The sequence below is a fragment of the Phocoena phocoena genome, chromosome 12 (genome assembly GCF_963924675.1).
Source record: "Phocoena phocoena chromosome 12, mPhoPho1.1, whole genome shotgun sequence".
Lineage (NCBI taxonomy): Eukaryota > Metazoa > Chordata > Mammalia > Artiodactyla > Phocoenidae > Phocoena > Phocoena phocoena.
The window spans coordinates 68,646,809-68,663,609 of NC_089230.1; the positions used below are offsets into that span (position 1 = coordinate 68,646,809).

A 16,801-nucleotide genomic window follows, 5' to 3' on the forward strand; every position below is an offset into this window, starting at 1 on the left:
TCACATCTTGAAAAGCCTGTATCTGCCACCACGAACTTGACAGCATCCTAACACAAAGATATTTCTAATGAGATTGTTGGAGAAAAAAAATAAGAATAAAGTCGCTTCAACGTTCTTATCATAATGCAGTCCAAAAAATGCTTGGAGAAAGCATGTGAACCTAGCATTCTTCTTCCTCTCCCTCACTTCTTAATTTATAAGTTTTTCATACTTTCTTCCATGGACATTTTTCAACAAGTCTAAAACAAGCACAAATTCCACCTAACTGATATCTTACTTACATTATCAGAAAAATCAAGAAGTCCTGTATAATCTATGCTACGAAAGGGCCCTGCAGACAGAGCTTGGGGGGAGGAGGTGTACGAAAGTCTTGACTTACATATTTTAAGAAATGTTGTGTGTCATGCGACATTTACTTGCACGATAACAATAAGTGGTTTTCTCTCTATGGTGACTGCCCTGCTCTTCAAAAGCCCACAGAGGATGGAATTCTGTTCTCTCAGCTAAGACAGTCAACAAGACTGCAATCACCCCTTCCTTTTCTCTTCCAGAGTATTTGATTCGTTCACTGCAGCAGATAAAGTCCTGATCAAAAAACAATAGCTCACTATCTTACCCAAACTATAATTGGATTTTTCAAATGTCTACGTAAACTGAATGTAGCATTGGCAAAAGAAAAATTTTGCATCAAAATCAATACTTCCAAAAAGCATATTAATATCTGTTCAAATAATGTGACTTTAAAAAAGAGTATTCATAGACTTCATACCCAGGAAAAGGTTTCAGCTAGACATAAACTGACGTATTTTATAACCTAGTGATAATACTGATTAAACTGTATCCATTCTGTAACAATTAACCTTAACTGTAACTAAGGTAGATTGATGGGGGAGGTTGGATAGCTAAAAACTATCATATCCTTGTCAGCCATAAAAAAGAATGAAATTTTGCCATCTGCAACAGCATGGATGGACTTAGAAGGTATCATGCTTAGTGAAATAAGTCAGACAGAGAAAGACAAGTACTGTACGTTGCCACTTATATGCAGAATCTACAAAATAAAACAAACTAGTGAATATTAAAAAAAGAAGCAGACTCACAGATATAGAGAAAAAATGAGTGGTTACCATTGGAAAGAGGGGAGGGGGGAAGGGCATGATAAGGGTAGGGGATTAAGAGGTACAAACTACTATGTATAAAATAAATAAGCTACAAGGATATATTGTACAGCACAGGGAATGTAGACAATATTCTATAATAACTATAAATGAAGTATAATCTATAAAATTTTGAATGACGTCGTACACCTGAAACTAATACAACATTGTAAATCAAGTATATCTCAATAAAAACAACAACAAAAAGAAACACTGATTAACCAGCAAAAAAGTCAGAAGGTTAAGAAAACTCATCCTGACCCTGACTGAAAGGAGTCTGAGACAGTCATAAAGAGTGTTAAGATCAGAATGTGAACTTTCTAATAACACGAGCAACAGAGGGCTTGGAAATGAGATACTGTCTAGAAAAATAAGAGGTCTTCAGCTTGTGCCCCTACTGAGATGAAATCAGAGCTGTTCTGCTAATGCCCCGATGATGATGATGGTAATAAACACTGTCATCAACATCATCACCATCATCATCTGTTTACTGAGCTCTCACCGTCTGCAAGCACTGTTCTACCTTATTTACCTAGTGGAGACTATCAATAACCCCTTTTTACAAACGTGGGAACTAAGGCACAGAGAGGTCAAGCAACTTGGTCAAGGACACAGATTTCGTAAGTGGCAAAGTCGGGATTAGAACCCATGCAGTCTGGCTGCAGGACCCGCACTTATCACTTCTACACTCTATTAACCGTCCCTCTAGCTCTGAGAGTAAGAACTCCAATGAGAATATAAGACTGTCAGTTAGTTGGCTGAATATGTTTCATGAGTGAAAGCCGTGAGAAAATACTATATAATGAACAATGTCCTCTACAGCATCCTTACAGTATGTGTGACAGTTTCCCAAAGTTCTTTCTTATAATATCCCTTCTGGACATAAATGACAAAAGTAAATGTGAGATTCTGCTCCTGTGGACCTGTATGCACTCAAGATAAACTGACCGTGAAATCCTCTTAGTATCTTACTAGTTACATAAGGCTGCTAGCCACAAGTCAGTGTTAGGGGAACATGTACCCTAAAGAATGATTTGGTTTCAAATGGTTGATTTAGAGTCCTCCCTTCTGAAGGCAATTAGATAGTAGGTCAGCTGTGAGGACCACTCCTAGTTTGTTGCGATGCAGTCATGTCTTCTGGATGTGATCTTTCTATTCTCTGTAGCGGAGGTAAGGAGAGAAGACAGATTGAGTGCGGCCAAAAGTGGTAGTGAGTCATTAAGATACTTGTGAAAATGAAGAGGGGGCAGAATACAGCTTGTTCTGTCTCTCAAGACATTAGTATTCACTTGTACAAAAGACAGTTCCACTGATCCTGCGGTCTTATGGTGTTTGGAAAATAGAGGCTGTGTGAAGGTAAACAGTGACCAGGGGGATGGATGTGCTAATTAATTCAGTGGGAGAATACTTTCACAATATGTATGTATATCAGATCATCACACTGTACACTTTAAATATCCTACAACTTTGTCAATTATACCTCAACACAGCTAGGGGAAAAAAACAGAAACAAAACAGTAACTGGTGGAAACACAGCTTGCTGCCATGACATAGTTAACAAACTGTGTTCCCTGGAATCTTAGGGTGGCTTGGGGATGCTCCTTGGTGAAAAGGTCCTCCAATCCTTTCATCTAGGTACTCGCTTTATATTTTTAGGATTTTGAATAAGGTTCCATCTGAAACGGCTCTGCTGCTTTAAAAAGAAGTTTAAAATCACTACTTCATATTTTCCAGCTCTCTGGGGATAGTGCTTGGCTTGTTCATTAGATCTAAAAACACCAGAAATAAAAACCTTTTCTACCAATTTTTACAATTAGAACAAATAATCACATAAAAGTTCTTTGAGTGCCAACAACCTGCCAAACTATATGTTAGACACTTGCTCTGAATGAAGGCAAACAATGCATCATTGCTTATAGATATATATACACATACCTGCTTAACTACGGCAACCGTGCAACAATCATATTACCGAGGAACAAAGAGAATCAACTACCCAAAATCCATTCCTGCCAACACATCTTCATTAATATCAACATCCAACTTTCCCATTTCTATTTTAGTTCTTGATCCTACAGATGCGATATATACTGAGCAGTTATTAAGGTTGCCTTCTTTATCAACGACCTGGTTCTACCTTTTGTTTTCACCCCATAATATATAAAGAGGTGGCAATAAACAACAAGGTCCTACTGTATAGCACAGGGAACTATATTCAATATCCTATGATACACCATAATAGAAAAGAATACTAAAAAAGAATGTGTGTGTTATGTGTGTGTGTGTGTGTGTGTATATATATATGTATCTCAATCACTTTGCTGTACAGCAGAAATTAAAACAATATTGTAAATCAACTCTACTTTAAAAAAAAATCTTTGTCTAACCAGTGGGGTTTTTAAAAATTAAACTAAATATTTAATTCAAAGCAAAGAATATATATGCAAAGAGGCTGAATTCTGTGGGAAAGACCATCTCTTATGACATTAACTCACCAAAATGATCTGAAGGAAGAACTCATATTGTCGCACATTATATAGAGCTTCTTTTAACATATAGGGCTGAAGTTCTTGACTCAAGAGTGGGTTCTTTGCTACTTTCTCAAGGATGGCTGTGTAACGGTATGCCTGGTCCTGGACCACCTCAAGTTGGGAATCAACATGCTGAGTGGTGGCTGGGATTGCTTCCTGTAGAATAGCTGGCACTGGTTTGAGAGGTATAATAAGAGAGACATGAGGCAATCTAAAAAGGTTCAGAAGAAAAAGCCTAGAAAGTGGTCATATTTAAACATTAGGTTGAGTTAGTTTTTTTCCTCAACCAAATTAACAATAAGGAGGCATATTCAAAAAAAACGACGACATTGCCAGAATAATAACCAAAAGTTAAAGCAGATCAGCTTTTGCTACTAAAATACAGAAGATGCTAAAGAATAGACAGGCATTGGTGTTATGTGCTGTATTAACTATGTGCCTCTAGAAAAGCTCCTGTATCTCTCCTTCTGTGTATCTTCTTTACTACTGGTAAAAAAGAAAATAAAAGTGTACCACTTAAGAAACTCACTGGGATACTGAAAAATAACAGAATTGTCTAGCAAGACAGGAAACTTTATGAAGAATGGGAATTGACTTTTTAGAACAGTTTTTAAATTGCAAAAAAAATTACCTTATTGTACTAGATCAGTGATCTGGTAAAAAGACACTAACACCTTCTCAGTGGGCCTACGTGTGTACCAAATGCATAAGGAAGTTACTTCAACTGGTAGGTCTTTGAGCAAATATTTCAATGAGTACTTTCAAACTTACAGATAATGAATGCATTAAGTATATAACAGCATAGTAGAGGCTCCTGAATTTACAGACTTGCAGATATCTCCTCTTGGACCATTTCATTCCATTAACCACATCAACAATGGTTTGCTTTTCAGGGTGATTTTTATTTTTTAAATCACTGAATTTTATTCCCTTTTGGTTATTTGACTTGGAGTAAAGAACACAAAGCCCCACTGAACTGGGGAGGCTGGCCTCAATCCTTTTACTGATTCATGCTCCCATACTAGCTTCATGGTATGTAAAATTTAAGGTCTTGCCCCAATAAAATGAAAAATTACTATACATTATGAACAGTAGCTGTACCTAAGGTATGGTCAAAACTGCAAACCTTAAATCTAAGAATGCCAGTGGTGTACTGTGAATTATTCTCCTCTGTTCCCATTGAATTTTAAACTTACCTAACCTATAGAATTAACTTAATGATACACCTACAGTCATCAATGCCTTCTCCTCCCTTTCCACAGTCTCGGTTAAATAAGCGAATTCCAGTAACAATCATGGTGAGCTCTTTCAGCTGGCGTTCTCTGTCCTTCTTAGAAAGAGTTAGAAATGTCCCAAGCTCAGCCTGAGGAAAAACACTCTGTAGGGCAGCTAAAACAGACCACAATAAAGACAACAAAATGGTAAGTAAAGATATCAGAACGTAAAAAACAAGTTCCTTTCAGCAGAAAGTTAAGGGGCTTGTCTTTATAGAGTTACTTAGATGATTCTTTAAATGTCTGATACCTGCTTCCAGAATACATGGCAAAATTTAGCATTTATCAAGAAAGCTGAGCTACTGAAAATAATGCCATTGCCTCACGTCTATTTTCATAATTAAGCATCCATCAGAAATTTTTTGGCAATGGGCATTAAAACAAGCTTTCTAATTAGGGCTCTGAGTAGAAAAAAAATGATGCTTTAAAATAATTATGGAAGAAAGCCGTGGGAAGATTAGAGATATTGCCTATTCCTTATCTTAAAGTACAAAAGTGGGCAAGTATTCCCTGAGGATAAAACAGTGCCATTTCCCATCATCCATCCTAGGTGACAGACTCAACGCCTTTCATCAGTAGGAAGTCTCCTCTCCCAGCAGTCCCCGTTCCCCAATCAGCCTGGTTAATCATACTGCCAATGTTTCTGTAGTGAAACATTGTAATAGGCCCCTAGGTACATACAGCTCTAAGAAGATTAACAATATTCACTTCCCAAAAGTGCTACTTGAGTTTTAGTGTTGATACACTGTGTAAGAAAAATCTGGGTTAAGTTTTAACCTCTTATTTGTGCTAATTTTTTTCAGATAAAAGAAGAAAACTTCAATCTTCAATACTTATAATTCAACATATTTTATAAGATACTATGTTCATGTATGTTCGTGGATGGAATGGAAATGGTGTATATTTTTTACCTGTTGCCTCTCTGACAATCTTGATGTCTGTCGGGGACCCCAGCCCAGAGCGCAGTAACACGTAGCTGACGATCTTGCGGTAGAGGCTTTCCAGCTCTTCTCGAACACATGCTCGACTATCTGTAATTTCTCTGCTAACAGAGCTTAATCTAGACTCTAGGACCCGGTGATGTTCTTCGAGAAATTCCTCTAAAATTGGCAAAGGACAATGTTCCGTATATTGATACTCAGAATTCTTCTCACATAAGAAACTAGGACGAGGGGCTTCCCTGGTGGTTAAAAATCCTCCTGCTAATGCAGGGGACACAGGTTCGAGCCCTGGTTCAGGAAGATCCCACATTCGGCGGAGCAAATAAGCCCATGCGCCACAACTACTGAGCCTGCACTCTAGAGCCCACGAGTCACAACTACTGAGCCCACATGCCACTGCTACTGAAGCCCATGCTCCACAACAAGAGAAGCCACGGCAATGAGAAGCCCATGCACCACAAGGAAGAGCAGCCCCCGCCCGCCGCAACTAGAGAAAGCCTGCATGCAGCAACGAAGACCAAACACAGCCAAAATAATAATAATAAATAAAATTTTTTAAAAAAGAAAATAGGACCAGAGGAAAAAATGGCTTGGTATGGTAATTCTACTGCATGAAAACAAGTATTTTCGTAAGATGTAGTAAGCAAAAATGAACAGTGGCCAGCAAGTAACCTCAAGGCAAAAATCTAGTGGGAAAGATTTACTACCGTGATTTAAATGGCATGCTTTATCAAAACACGTAAGCCTTTAAACAGACAATCCAAACGTAATAGCAGATAGGGCTAAAACCTCCTACTTAAGCAGAAAGTACACAAGACAATTTATAATATATATTATAAACACATACAGTATAAATATTGTACTATCTATATTCTCTAGGTAAGTAGGTGTAGTATACTGTATGTAAACACATCTAATATAAATATCCATATAGGTAGTATAAATATTCCTCTTCAATTATGTGTATTTCTATTTTAGTTCTAGATAAATTTCCTTTGAATATCATTACTGTAATATGATGTTGCATCAAGAATGGTATCCCTCTCCCTTCTTCCTGTAATACAGTGAGGTTTAGGCTTAATCGTGGAAGGAGCCACAGTTCACCAGCACTGTAATTCTTGCAACTAAGTCAATAAGACAAGGGCAATAATTAACATATCAACCATGCCCAGTTCATAGCTATAATCTTACCACAAAAACAACTCAAACTTTGAAAGTAAGAAAAATCTAAATTACATCATCAATTCCACTATTATTTATTGTTCTAAAATATTATTACTCATCAAAAAAGCAAGATATATGATTTTACACATGTAGCATAACTGAAAGGTTAATACAGAGAGGGAAAAAAAGACAACAAAAATCACCAAATGGTTAATAATGATTGAATTACAGTGGGGCAGAGGCAGTGTAGTCTACAGAGAAATTTCTTTTCCTTTTTTCTCTTCTTTCCAGTTTATTTTTATTTTTTATTTTTTTTATTTTTTGCAGTACGCGGGCCTCTCACTGTTGTGGCCTCTCCCGTTGCGGAGCACAGGTTCCGGACGTGCAAGCTCAGCGGCCATGGCTCACGGGCCCAACCGCTCCGCAGTATGTGGGATCTTCCCAGACCGGGGCACGAACCCATGTCCCCTGCATCGGCAGACAGACTCTCAACCACTGCGCCACCAGGGAAGCCCTCCAGTTTATTTTTGATGTATGTAAGAAACTATTTACATAAGGAAATATGTTCTAAGCTTAAATTTCCCATCAGTCACTTCATTTTGGGGTAAGTTACATAATTTAGGTAAGCATTATGCGATAATAATATAAACCAGGAAAAATAAAATCAGCAAATTAAAAAATTTTAACTTCAGTGAGCTGGTTGCTTTAATTTATTATGTATTAGTGGTATAATAGTCAAAACACAATAGACCTGGAAACTTTTGACACTCACAAAGGCCATTGGTGTTCTTCTCATTTAGCATCTCCAACATTATTACATTCTTCAAAGTTGGAAAAAATTTCAAAAGATAAACGAAAAAGTTAAATTGTTCTTGGTCAACCAAATGAAGCCCTTGAGAAATGGAATATTGCCTGCCATCTCAGTAAACAAAGGATGTCACAGTCATCAGCACCTGCAGCCCCCCAGTGTGAGCTGGTGAGCCCTGAGGAAACTCTGGAAGGAAAGAATACCTGCCATCTAGCAGCCATTGGACTGCAGCCACTCCCCACGGTGAGCCCTGAGGAAACTCAGCATGTGAAAACACAGGATACTGGCTCCAGATAGCTGAGGTCCATATCAGTGAGTCCAGAATCTTGCATCTTCTCATACAAAGAAAAGCCCTAATTTCCTTAATTTGGGATATCAGTTCCCTTTAATTAACAATACTCTTTTCACATTCAGACTATCTGCCCTTTGTTGCAAAACTTCTATATAACCTGACTCCCCCCGCTTCCCTCCTCAGAGCAGTTCTCTCAGGGTTACTTGAGATGCTGTCTCCCGGGCTTGAAGTCCTAAAATTTCCCGCTGAATAAAACATAACAATCAACTTTTAGGTTGTGAAGTCAACACCCTTATTACCTGAAATACAATATGAATCTTCTTTAAAAGGGTATCAAAATCGGTAGATATATGTTACCTCGACTTGTATAATTCATATCAAAATAGACTTGCATCTTAATGGTGTCCAGGGAAGGATTTTTACTGTCCAATAGCCGAGTCACACAAAGCTAAAAAAGAAAATCACATACATGCTTCCAGTTATATTTTCTGAAAAAATCAGAAGTGTTTTCCAAAGTTATTCTCAAAATCAAAGAGCAACATCAAAGCCATTATTTCTGATATTTATCTACCAATGACCATTTTTATTACGTTTTTTCTCATTGAGGACTTTACGCTTTATAGTTTACTTAACCAACAACATTTATTAAGTAATACGCTATTCCCTCTGAATTAACCAATATTACCATACCCAAGTGACTAATAGTCTAGTTGGAGGCAAGGAACTTGAACTTTTGCTTAGTCTCTGCAGCCTGAATGTGGGTGAATGTGCCATGATGCTTATGCTCCTGTCTACAGCTCTTCCTGAGTCCCTTTATTACTGTTTTGGTTTTGGTTTTGTTTATTGTTTGTTTGTTTTATTTATTTTTGGCTGCGTTTGGTCTTCACTGCTGCACGCGGGCTTTCTCTAGTTGTGGCAAGCGGGGGCTACTCTTACTTTTCTGGTGATAAGGCTTCTCGTTGCAGTGGCTTCTCTTGTTGTGGAGCACGGGCTCTAGGTGTGTGGGTTTCAGTAGTTGTGGCACATGAGCTTCAGTAGTTGTGTCACATGGGCTCAGTAGTTGTGGCTCACGGGCTTTAGAGCGCAGGCTCAGTAGTTGTGGCGCACGGACTTATTTGCTCCGCGGCATGTGGGATCTTCCTGGACCAGGGCTTGAACCTGTGTCCCCTGCATTGGCAGGAGGGTTCTTAACCACTGCGCCACCAGGGAAGTCCCCTCATTACTGTTTATCTGAGCCTAACACTCTTTTTTGCTGATGATGGAGGTCATGTGCATTTTATAAAACGCTGCTGCGGCTACGCCCCCTGCTCACAGACTTTCTCTGCCTCTACCTTCTGTTTCAAAATTTCTTCCTCTGGTCCATCTTCTCCTGTTTTTCTCCAAACATAGATGGCTCATCCCTTCTCCGCTTTGCCTCTTTAGAATAGAGGATCAACCTGAATTTTTCTTTTCTTCTCTCTTCTGCACCCCCCAAGCCCAGTCTTCCCCCATCTCACCTGTTAGACTTACATTATGCCTGCACCCAGCGGGCACATCAACACCAACCCTCAACCCAACTCCCAGGCCACCAACTCTCCTTTCCTGGGAGGAGGAAGAGGGGAAAGCAGGAGTGGGGACGGAACATTATCTTTAGGGGACCCATGCACCTGGACCCCTCCAGGTGGAGAAGTGGCGTTCCAAGCACAGACTTTACAAATGCACAGACTAGCTCATCAACATGATTTTTAATTGAGAAAAAAGAAAACAATCTTTATCACTTGAATTATTATATAAATTGACAGTTAATGTACCTGTCATATTAAAAGTATATTGAGCACAGGGAACTATATTCAATATCCTGGCATAAACCATAATGGAAAAGAATATAAAAAAGAATGTATATAAGTGTATAACTGAGTCACTTTGCTGTACAGCAGAAATTAACACAACATTGTAAATCAACTATACTTCAATAAAAAATAAATTTAAAGAAAAAGTATATTGAGCTTGATGCTTTCCAACTTGGTTGAGTCGGAGGGAGAAAAAAAACCAAAACTCTTCTTGAGCGATGAAAAGGAGAAAAACATTTTCTGCCCCTCCTTCATTCTCCTCCACGGCTGTCCAATCAAATTTCTGAATAACCATCAGTCATTTCCCCTATTGCTAAAAACAGGCCTTATACCACGTTCTCAGATTCAGCACAGAAAGACCCAGCTCTCAGCTGCCTTAGAGAATCATGGAGTCTCTTCTGCACAGTTATTGTAACGACATATTCCCCAGCTCCAAGCTTCCAAAGCTCTTCCTGACCCTCTAGCATCTGCAGACAGACTTGCACTCCACTATGTGAACTGCTGGCTGTGAGAGAAGATGGAGATGATGAAAATTTTCTCTGCCATTTGTCTGAGCTCAGAAAATATCACGTACAAGTCTGGGAAAGCTTGTTTCAAGTCTTTTGTGTGAAGGAGGGAATTAAAATCATTAAGCCCAGGAAGAAAAAGATAAATGTTGAAATTTTAGGAAATACATTGAGGAATATCTAGAAAATAAATATTTAAGCATCTAAACCCAGTGAGTCAAACTTAAAACATATGAAAAAATTAACAATGTCTAAAGTTCCTGCCCTCTTTAGTTCTTAAAATTGCTTTTCAGGCACACCTACTTGATTCTAACAATGAATTCTTTGCTCTGGGTTCAATTTTTCCCTTAGAATTGAAAAACACAAATTACATTGAATCAAAAATTATATGAATCTTAATTTAGTACTATAATTTTACAGTATATGACAAGTCAGTTAATAATGTTCTCAATGTAACATTAGATTAATAACAAGATGTCTCTGAAATACTGTGGCAGACGCTGCTACCTGCCAGTATCCATACCCCTCCTTCCTTACTAACAAAGCCCCAGTTTGGATTAAGGCAAAGACTTGGTCAGCTAAAAAAGGAAAGAAAAAACAAATCAATATCCCAGGCTCACTTGCAGTATCATTCTAGTCAATAAATGCAAAAAGACGGGAGGGATTCTGGGAAAGCCTGTTATTTTCCGAAAAGAAAGTGACAGACCCAACTGCACACACATTTTGACCTTTGTCCTCTTACCTTATGCCTGCCTAGAGGTGGGAGAGCTATCTTGTGACCCTGGGGTGAAAACACATGCATGACGGTGACCCAGGAAGTCAGGAAAAATAGCCTATGTACCTCTAGACTTCGTTTTATGAGAAAAAATAAAACTCTCATTTGTCTGCACCACTATTTGGTGGGGTTTTCTTTCACGGAGCTGAAGGCAATATTGACCAACACAAATACTACATTTAGAATTGCAAGTAATAATTCAAAATTTGAGAACTGCTGGATAATCACCTTTACAAGTTTCTGCACATCGCCTTTCACGAGAGTTCTATCCGTGTTAAAGCCATTACTTGGGTCCAGGACAACAGCTTTCACCTGAGAGTAGGAAAGGGTCCATTCAATTTATTTCATGTTACTACAAAACTAGTTTAACAATTTTCCATTTTTTAGATAACTTCCTCTTGACTACCCAGCAGTTGATTATTCAGCTGATTTTCTTATAACCATTAGAGGCTGAAGAAAGGGAGCAATAAGCATCAAATCTGAACATGGTGTTAGAAAAAGGACATGGAGAAACAGGTTGAAAGCAATGGCTAGATTTTACATTGGGAAACTGCATATTTTTATCATATTTTTTATTGTGTATTGTTAAAACAAAAGCAAGAGTAGAGAGACTGAGGCAGGAGACAGATGGGCTCCAGGCTAGGCATTTACCCCTAGCCTCCTATTTACATTTCATAGGGCAGCAAAAAGTGGGCTTCAGGCCAGACACTTACAGTTAGTCTCCTGTTTGCATTTCCTGAGACAGGAGTTAGATGGGCTCCAGGTTAGACATTTAAAATCAGTCTCCTATTTACTCTCCTGAAATGGAAGCTACCACAGGCACAGGGTAAATAGCCAAGTTTTGTCTCTTGGGGATGCCTTAAGATAACAGTCATGGTGAGAACAAAGAGGGGCACAAACTTGTTTGAGTAAAGGATCAAAGGATCTCCGCTTCCCTCCCACCCCACCCTTGGGGCAAGGGAGTCACTAGGCATGCGCAGAAAGTCTCCTTGGGGGGGGTCAAAAGTCAGGGGACAGGGCTTCCCTGGTGGTGGAGTGGTTGAGAGTTCGCCCGCCGATGCAGGGGATGAGGGTTCGTGCCCCGGTCCGGGAAGATCCCACATGCCGTGGAGCAGCTGGGCCCGTGAGCCATGGCCGCTGGGCCTGCGCGTCCAGAGCCTGTGCTCCACAATGGGAGAGGCCACTAGCAGTGAGAGGCCCGCGTACCGCCAAAAAAAAAAAAAAAGTCAGGGGACAATGCCAGGCCACAATGAGTCTTGCTTCTCCCAGATGCCTTTGCATCGAGATCCATCTTGGCTGAGAGGTGCATGCGCACCTAGGGAGAGGGTCCTGAAACAAATTAGCCAGTGGGTAAAAAACAAGACGATTGCCATAAGGAACGCAAAGACCTGGAAGAACTGACCTACATAAATGATTTAACTGCCCGTTTACCGCACTCCTCCTCATTAAGGAGGACGCCCACACCCTTTCTCTCCAGATGTGCATCTCTGCCTACCTTCTTTTTTCTTTTTTAATAAATTTATTTAGTTATTTGTTTATTTTTGGCTGCATTAGGTCTTTGTTGCTACACACGGGCTTTTCTCTAGTTGCGGAGAGCGGGGGCTACTCTTCATTGTGGTGTGTGGGCTTCTCATTGCGGTGGCTTTTCTTGTTGCAGGGCACAGGCTCTAGGCACACGGGCTCCACTAGTTGCGGCACATGGGCTCAGTAGTTGTGGCACACGGGCTTAGCTGCTCCATGGCATGTGGGATCTTCTGGGACCAGGGCTCAAACCCGTGTCTCCAGCATTGGCAGGCGGATTCTTAACCACTGCGCCACCAGGGAAGTTCCTGCCTAGCTTTTGTCTTAACTAAACAAACTGTTTCTCTGCGTGCTCTCCCACTTGTTGTTGTGCTTTCTACCTGTTTTTACAGTTTTTGCCTCCGTGAGAAATGCATTTTCCACTGGGGGCAAACACCAGGGAAAAATAGCTTCTAGCCTCTAGCCCTTGCTGGTCTGGTGGCTAGGATTCCTGGTTTTCATCCAGGCTACCCAGGTTCAACTCCTGGGCAGGGAATTAAGATCTGGCTTCACGCCATCGCTCACTGCTGCCTCTCCGAGATGAAGGCAATCAGTAATTTTTACAACACTGAACAAAAATACATCTTAAAAAAACTCCCACATAGGAAAACATTATTGATGTTTCTAAAACTTATCAAGATCTTCTAAATCAGTCTCCTAAATCGAGAACTAACATGCTTTATAGACTTAAAAAAAAATATTTTTGGCTAACTTGTCCAACGGTCTCAGTATGTTTTCAATGGAATAACAGGAACACACCACAGAATTTTAAGAGGAAAATGGGCACCACTTAAACACATTTTTTAATAAAGTAGTAATTCACAAAAATATTCATTCTTACCATAAAAGCAACCACAGTTTCAGAAACAATCTCTCCATGGGCTGCACATTCTTGTCCTATTTCTCGAATGATATTCTTTATAACACTTTCAGCCTGAGTGGGAGGCATTCTGGCTAAATAAAAAGATTTTTTTAATTGCATTTATATACTATTTTTTCCTCTTTAGATTTCACCACTAATATATTTGTAAAGTCATATTATTTATTAACTTATTAGTATTTAGGAGTATCTAGGCCCCTCCTGTTTTCATTACTTTGTTTCATATTTATAAAAATGACAGTGAGAGCAACTGGAATGTTTCAAATGACTGAAACATTCCCTCTTTATTTAAATGATGGTGGTTACCAAAAGTACATTTATAGCATGATATTTTTAAATTTAAAAAAAGGTTAAGGGCTTCCTTGGTGGCGCAGTTGTTGAGAGTCCGCCTGACGATGCAGGGGACACGGGTTCGTGCCCCGGTCCGGGAGGATTCCACATGCCGCGGAGCGGCTGGGCCCATGAGCCATGGCCGCTGAGCCTGCGCTACGCAACGGGAGAGGCCACAGCAGTGAGAGGCCCGCGTACCGCAAAAAAAAAAAAAAAAGGTTAAACACTATTGGGGGCAGGGAGGAGTAGAATTAATGAGAAACCCCACTCCCATTTGTGTAGGCGGCCGAGTACAGCTTGAAAAGAGGAAATGCTTATTCCACCACATTCACTAAATGACCTTTCATAATTATAATGACGCTTGGAAAACAATTCTTGCTTGGATCGTCTAAATTCTCTTTCTAGCACATCCAAGTTGGCATTTAGACTCGATTAAAAACATAAAAGCAAAAAATATTACAGGAGTTATGTATCACGGAAAAAAATGAACTCCTGGTTATTAATTCCATTTACTATAAACCAGGAAAAGGTGGCGGGTTTTAATGACTATCAGGTTTTCTGATTCGTACCAGTAACTGAGCACAGGGGAAATAAGCATGTAGAGAATAACAAAGGCAATCCCAGGTAGATAAAGCTAACTTTCAGCATTATTAGGGTTCAGGTAAGGTCAACAACACGTCATCTTGTCCAATAGAACCGGAGTGCCCGGTTTCCATCGTGACCCGACCATCTTCTAGCTGAGACCTCGGGCATCTGCTTCACCTCTCTTTGAAGCGGTTTCTCATCTGAAAAATATAGATTCGACTACTACCCTCTCCCCGGAGTTGTCGCGAGGACTGAATTCTATACATTTAGTGGTTAAAATAGTGCGTGGCAGAAGGTAAGAGCTTAAAACAGCAGCTCCTAACGAGCCCGTGCTCAAAGGTTAGCCTTGCGTGTGCGCGTGCGCGAGCGCCCTCGGGCGCCGGGCCCGTGCCGCTCACGACTCCCCTCAGTACCCGCCCCTGCTTGACTCTGGGAAGCCTAAACCCCCAAGTTCAGGCCGTTGGGGGCGTGCATGCGGCCCCGAGCAGCGGCGAGCGGGTTAGAAGCCTGACCTGCGGACCTGGGCGCCTCCGGCCGTAAGTGACCGCTGTTTCCGTTCAGTGGCGGCGCCCAGAAAGGAGTCCTTACCGACAGTTCAGCCTCAATCGGGCTAGACGGGATGCTCCAGCAGCCCAGGCTCTGTCCACGGCCCCACGCTCGCTTCCTCGAGGGGTACACCCCGGGCTCAAGGGCGCGGAGCCTCGAATGGGCTGACCTTGGCCGGAATGGAGAGCTGAAGCCGCGTCTACCCGATTCTTCCCCGGGGTCTTTGCGGGGGTCCTTCTGGGCAGCTGGGCTCTCTAGGAAGCAGCGTTATAACCACGGAAACCGAACGCTAGGGCCCGAAGGGGGCGGGACCAGGATGTGGGTAGGGCCAAGGTGGGGAGGCGTGGCCGGGTCCAAGCTTGAGAGTCTTTCCTGGGAGGATGGACGAGAATAACTTTATAAAACAAAGACAAGCAAATACAGAGAGACCCAGGGACTTCCCTGGTGGTGCAATGGTTAAGAATCCGCCTGTCAACTCAGGGGACACGGGTTCGATCCCTGGTCGGGGAAGATCCCACATGCCACGGAGCAACTAAGCCTGTGCATCACAACTACTGAGCCTGCACTCTAGAGCCCATGTGCCACAACTACTGAGCCCGTGTGCCACAACTACTGAGCCTGCGCTCTAGAACCAGGAAGCCACAACTGCTGAGCCCACGAGCCACAACTACTGAAGCCCGTGTGCACCTAGAGCCCATGCTCTGCAACAAGAGAAGCCACCGCAATGAGAAGCCCACGCACAGCAATGAAGAGTTGCCCCTGCTCGCCGCAGGCAGGTTCACACCTCAGTGGGTTAAGGGTGTCAAACACAAGATTTCTTAAACAAGAGTATTAACTTGGTAGCATGGAAACCTATGCAGCCTTTAAAAATAGGGGATACAGTGGGGGAGGTGAGCAGAGGCCAGTTCCTAGAGATGGGAACGGAAGGGTTGTATTCTTGAGAAATGCAGTGCATATAAAAGTATTGTTGCTGGAAATAATCAATAAACAATCCATAACAGGAACAGAAAAGAGTTTTAACTGAGGCCTACGGCCCTGGACACAGCCTTTCGGATAACTCTGAGGAATTGCTCCTGAAAAGCATGGTTTTCAACAGTTTTATATTTTGTCAGAACAAAGAATATCAAACAAGTCAGGGATGCATTCCTTCAAGGTTTCAAAAAAACAGATTAGCATGTACACAGCCAGTCAGTATGGCCTTGGCACCAGGAAGGAAGTCTTATCATTGAAGGAGTACCAGCATTGGCTGCCAAGGAAAGAGCTCTAATTTTAACACAAACAGAGTCAATGCACTTTTCTTTAATGATTAAAGCAGAGGTACAGTGCATGTTTGATAGGCCACAAACCAGCTGTTTTAGTTAGCATAAAATTCAAGTTAAATTACGTATAAGCCAGGATGACTTTCCCCATACCTCAATATGTGAACATTTCTTCCATTAGTATCTAGTTTTTAAAAAAACAAAAGAAGGATCACAGTTTAATTTCATGTCCTCTTGTTCAAAGGAAGTCAGTAATAGGATAGCCCAAGATGCCAGAAGAGAAAACTGCACGTTCTAGAAGCACATAAAACACATCCGAGTCTGGAGATGGAATAATGAGGTTTTGTCCTTTAACGGTAATGTT

At 41.0% G+C, this 16,801-nt stretch overlaps 1 protein-coding gene across 2 annotated transcripts in view; it reads right to left on the reverse strand.

Moving 5' to 3' along the window:
• The window catches only part of CFAP206 (cilia and flagella associated protein 206), a 32,040-nt gene extending 16,642 nt beyond the window's left edge, over positions 1-15,398 (reverse strand). The window contains exons 1-7 of one of the 2 annotated variants that reach the window (XM_065889049.1): positions 15,149-15,398; positions 13,679-13,791; positions 11,506-11,589; positions 8,525-8,615; positions 5,874-6,062; positions 4,919-5,077; positions 3,653-3,861 (exon numbers count right to left, since the gene is read on the reverse strand). In XM_065889049.1, coding sequence (XP_065745121.1) covers positions 3,653-3,861; positions 4,919-5,077; positions 5,874-6,062; positions 8,525-8,615; positions 11,506-11,589; positions 13,679-13,786 — 840 coding nt within the window. In that variant the 5' untranslated portion in view covers positions 13,787-13,791; positions 15,149-15,398. Of the gene's footprint in view, positions 1-3,652; positions 3,862-4,918; positions 5,078-5,873; positions 6,063-8,524; positions 8,616-11,505; positions 11,590-13,678; positions 13,792-15,148 lie in introns of those variants that run through there. The other variant, XM_065889048.1, reaches the window with a different exon arrangement.
• Between the last annotated feature and the right edge of the window lie 1,403 nt (positions 15,399-16,801).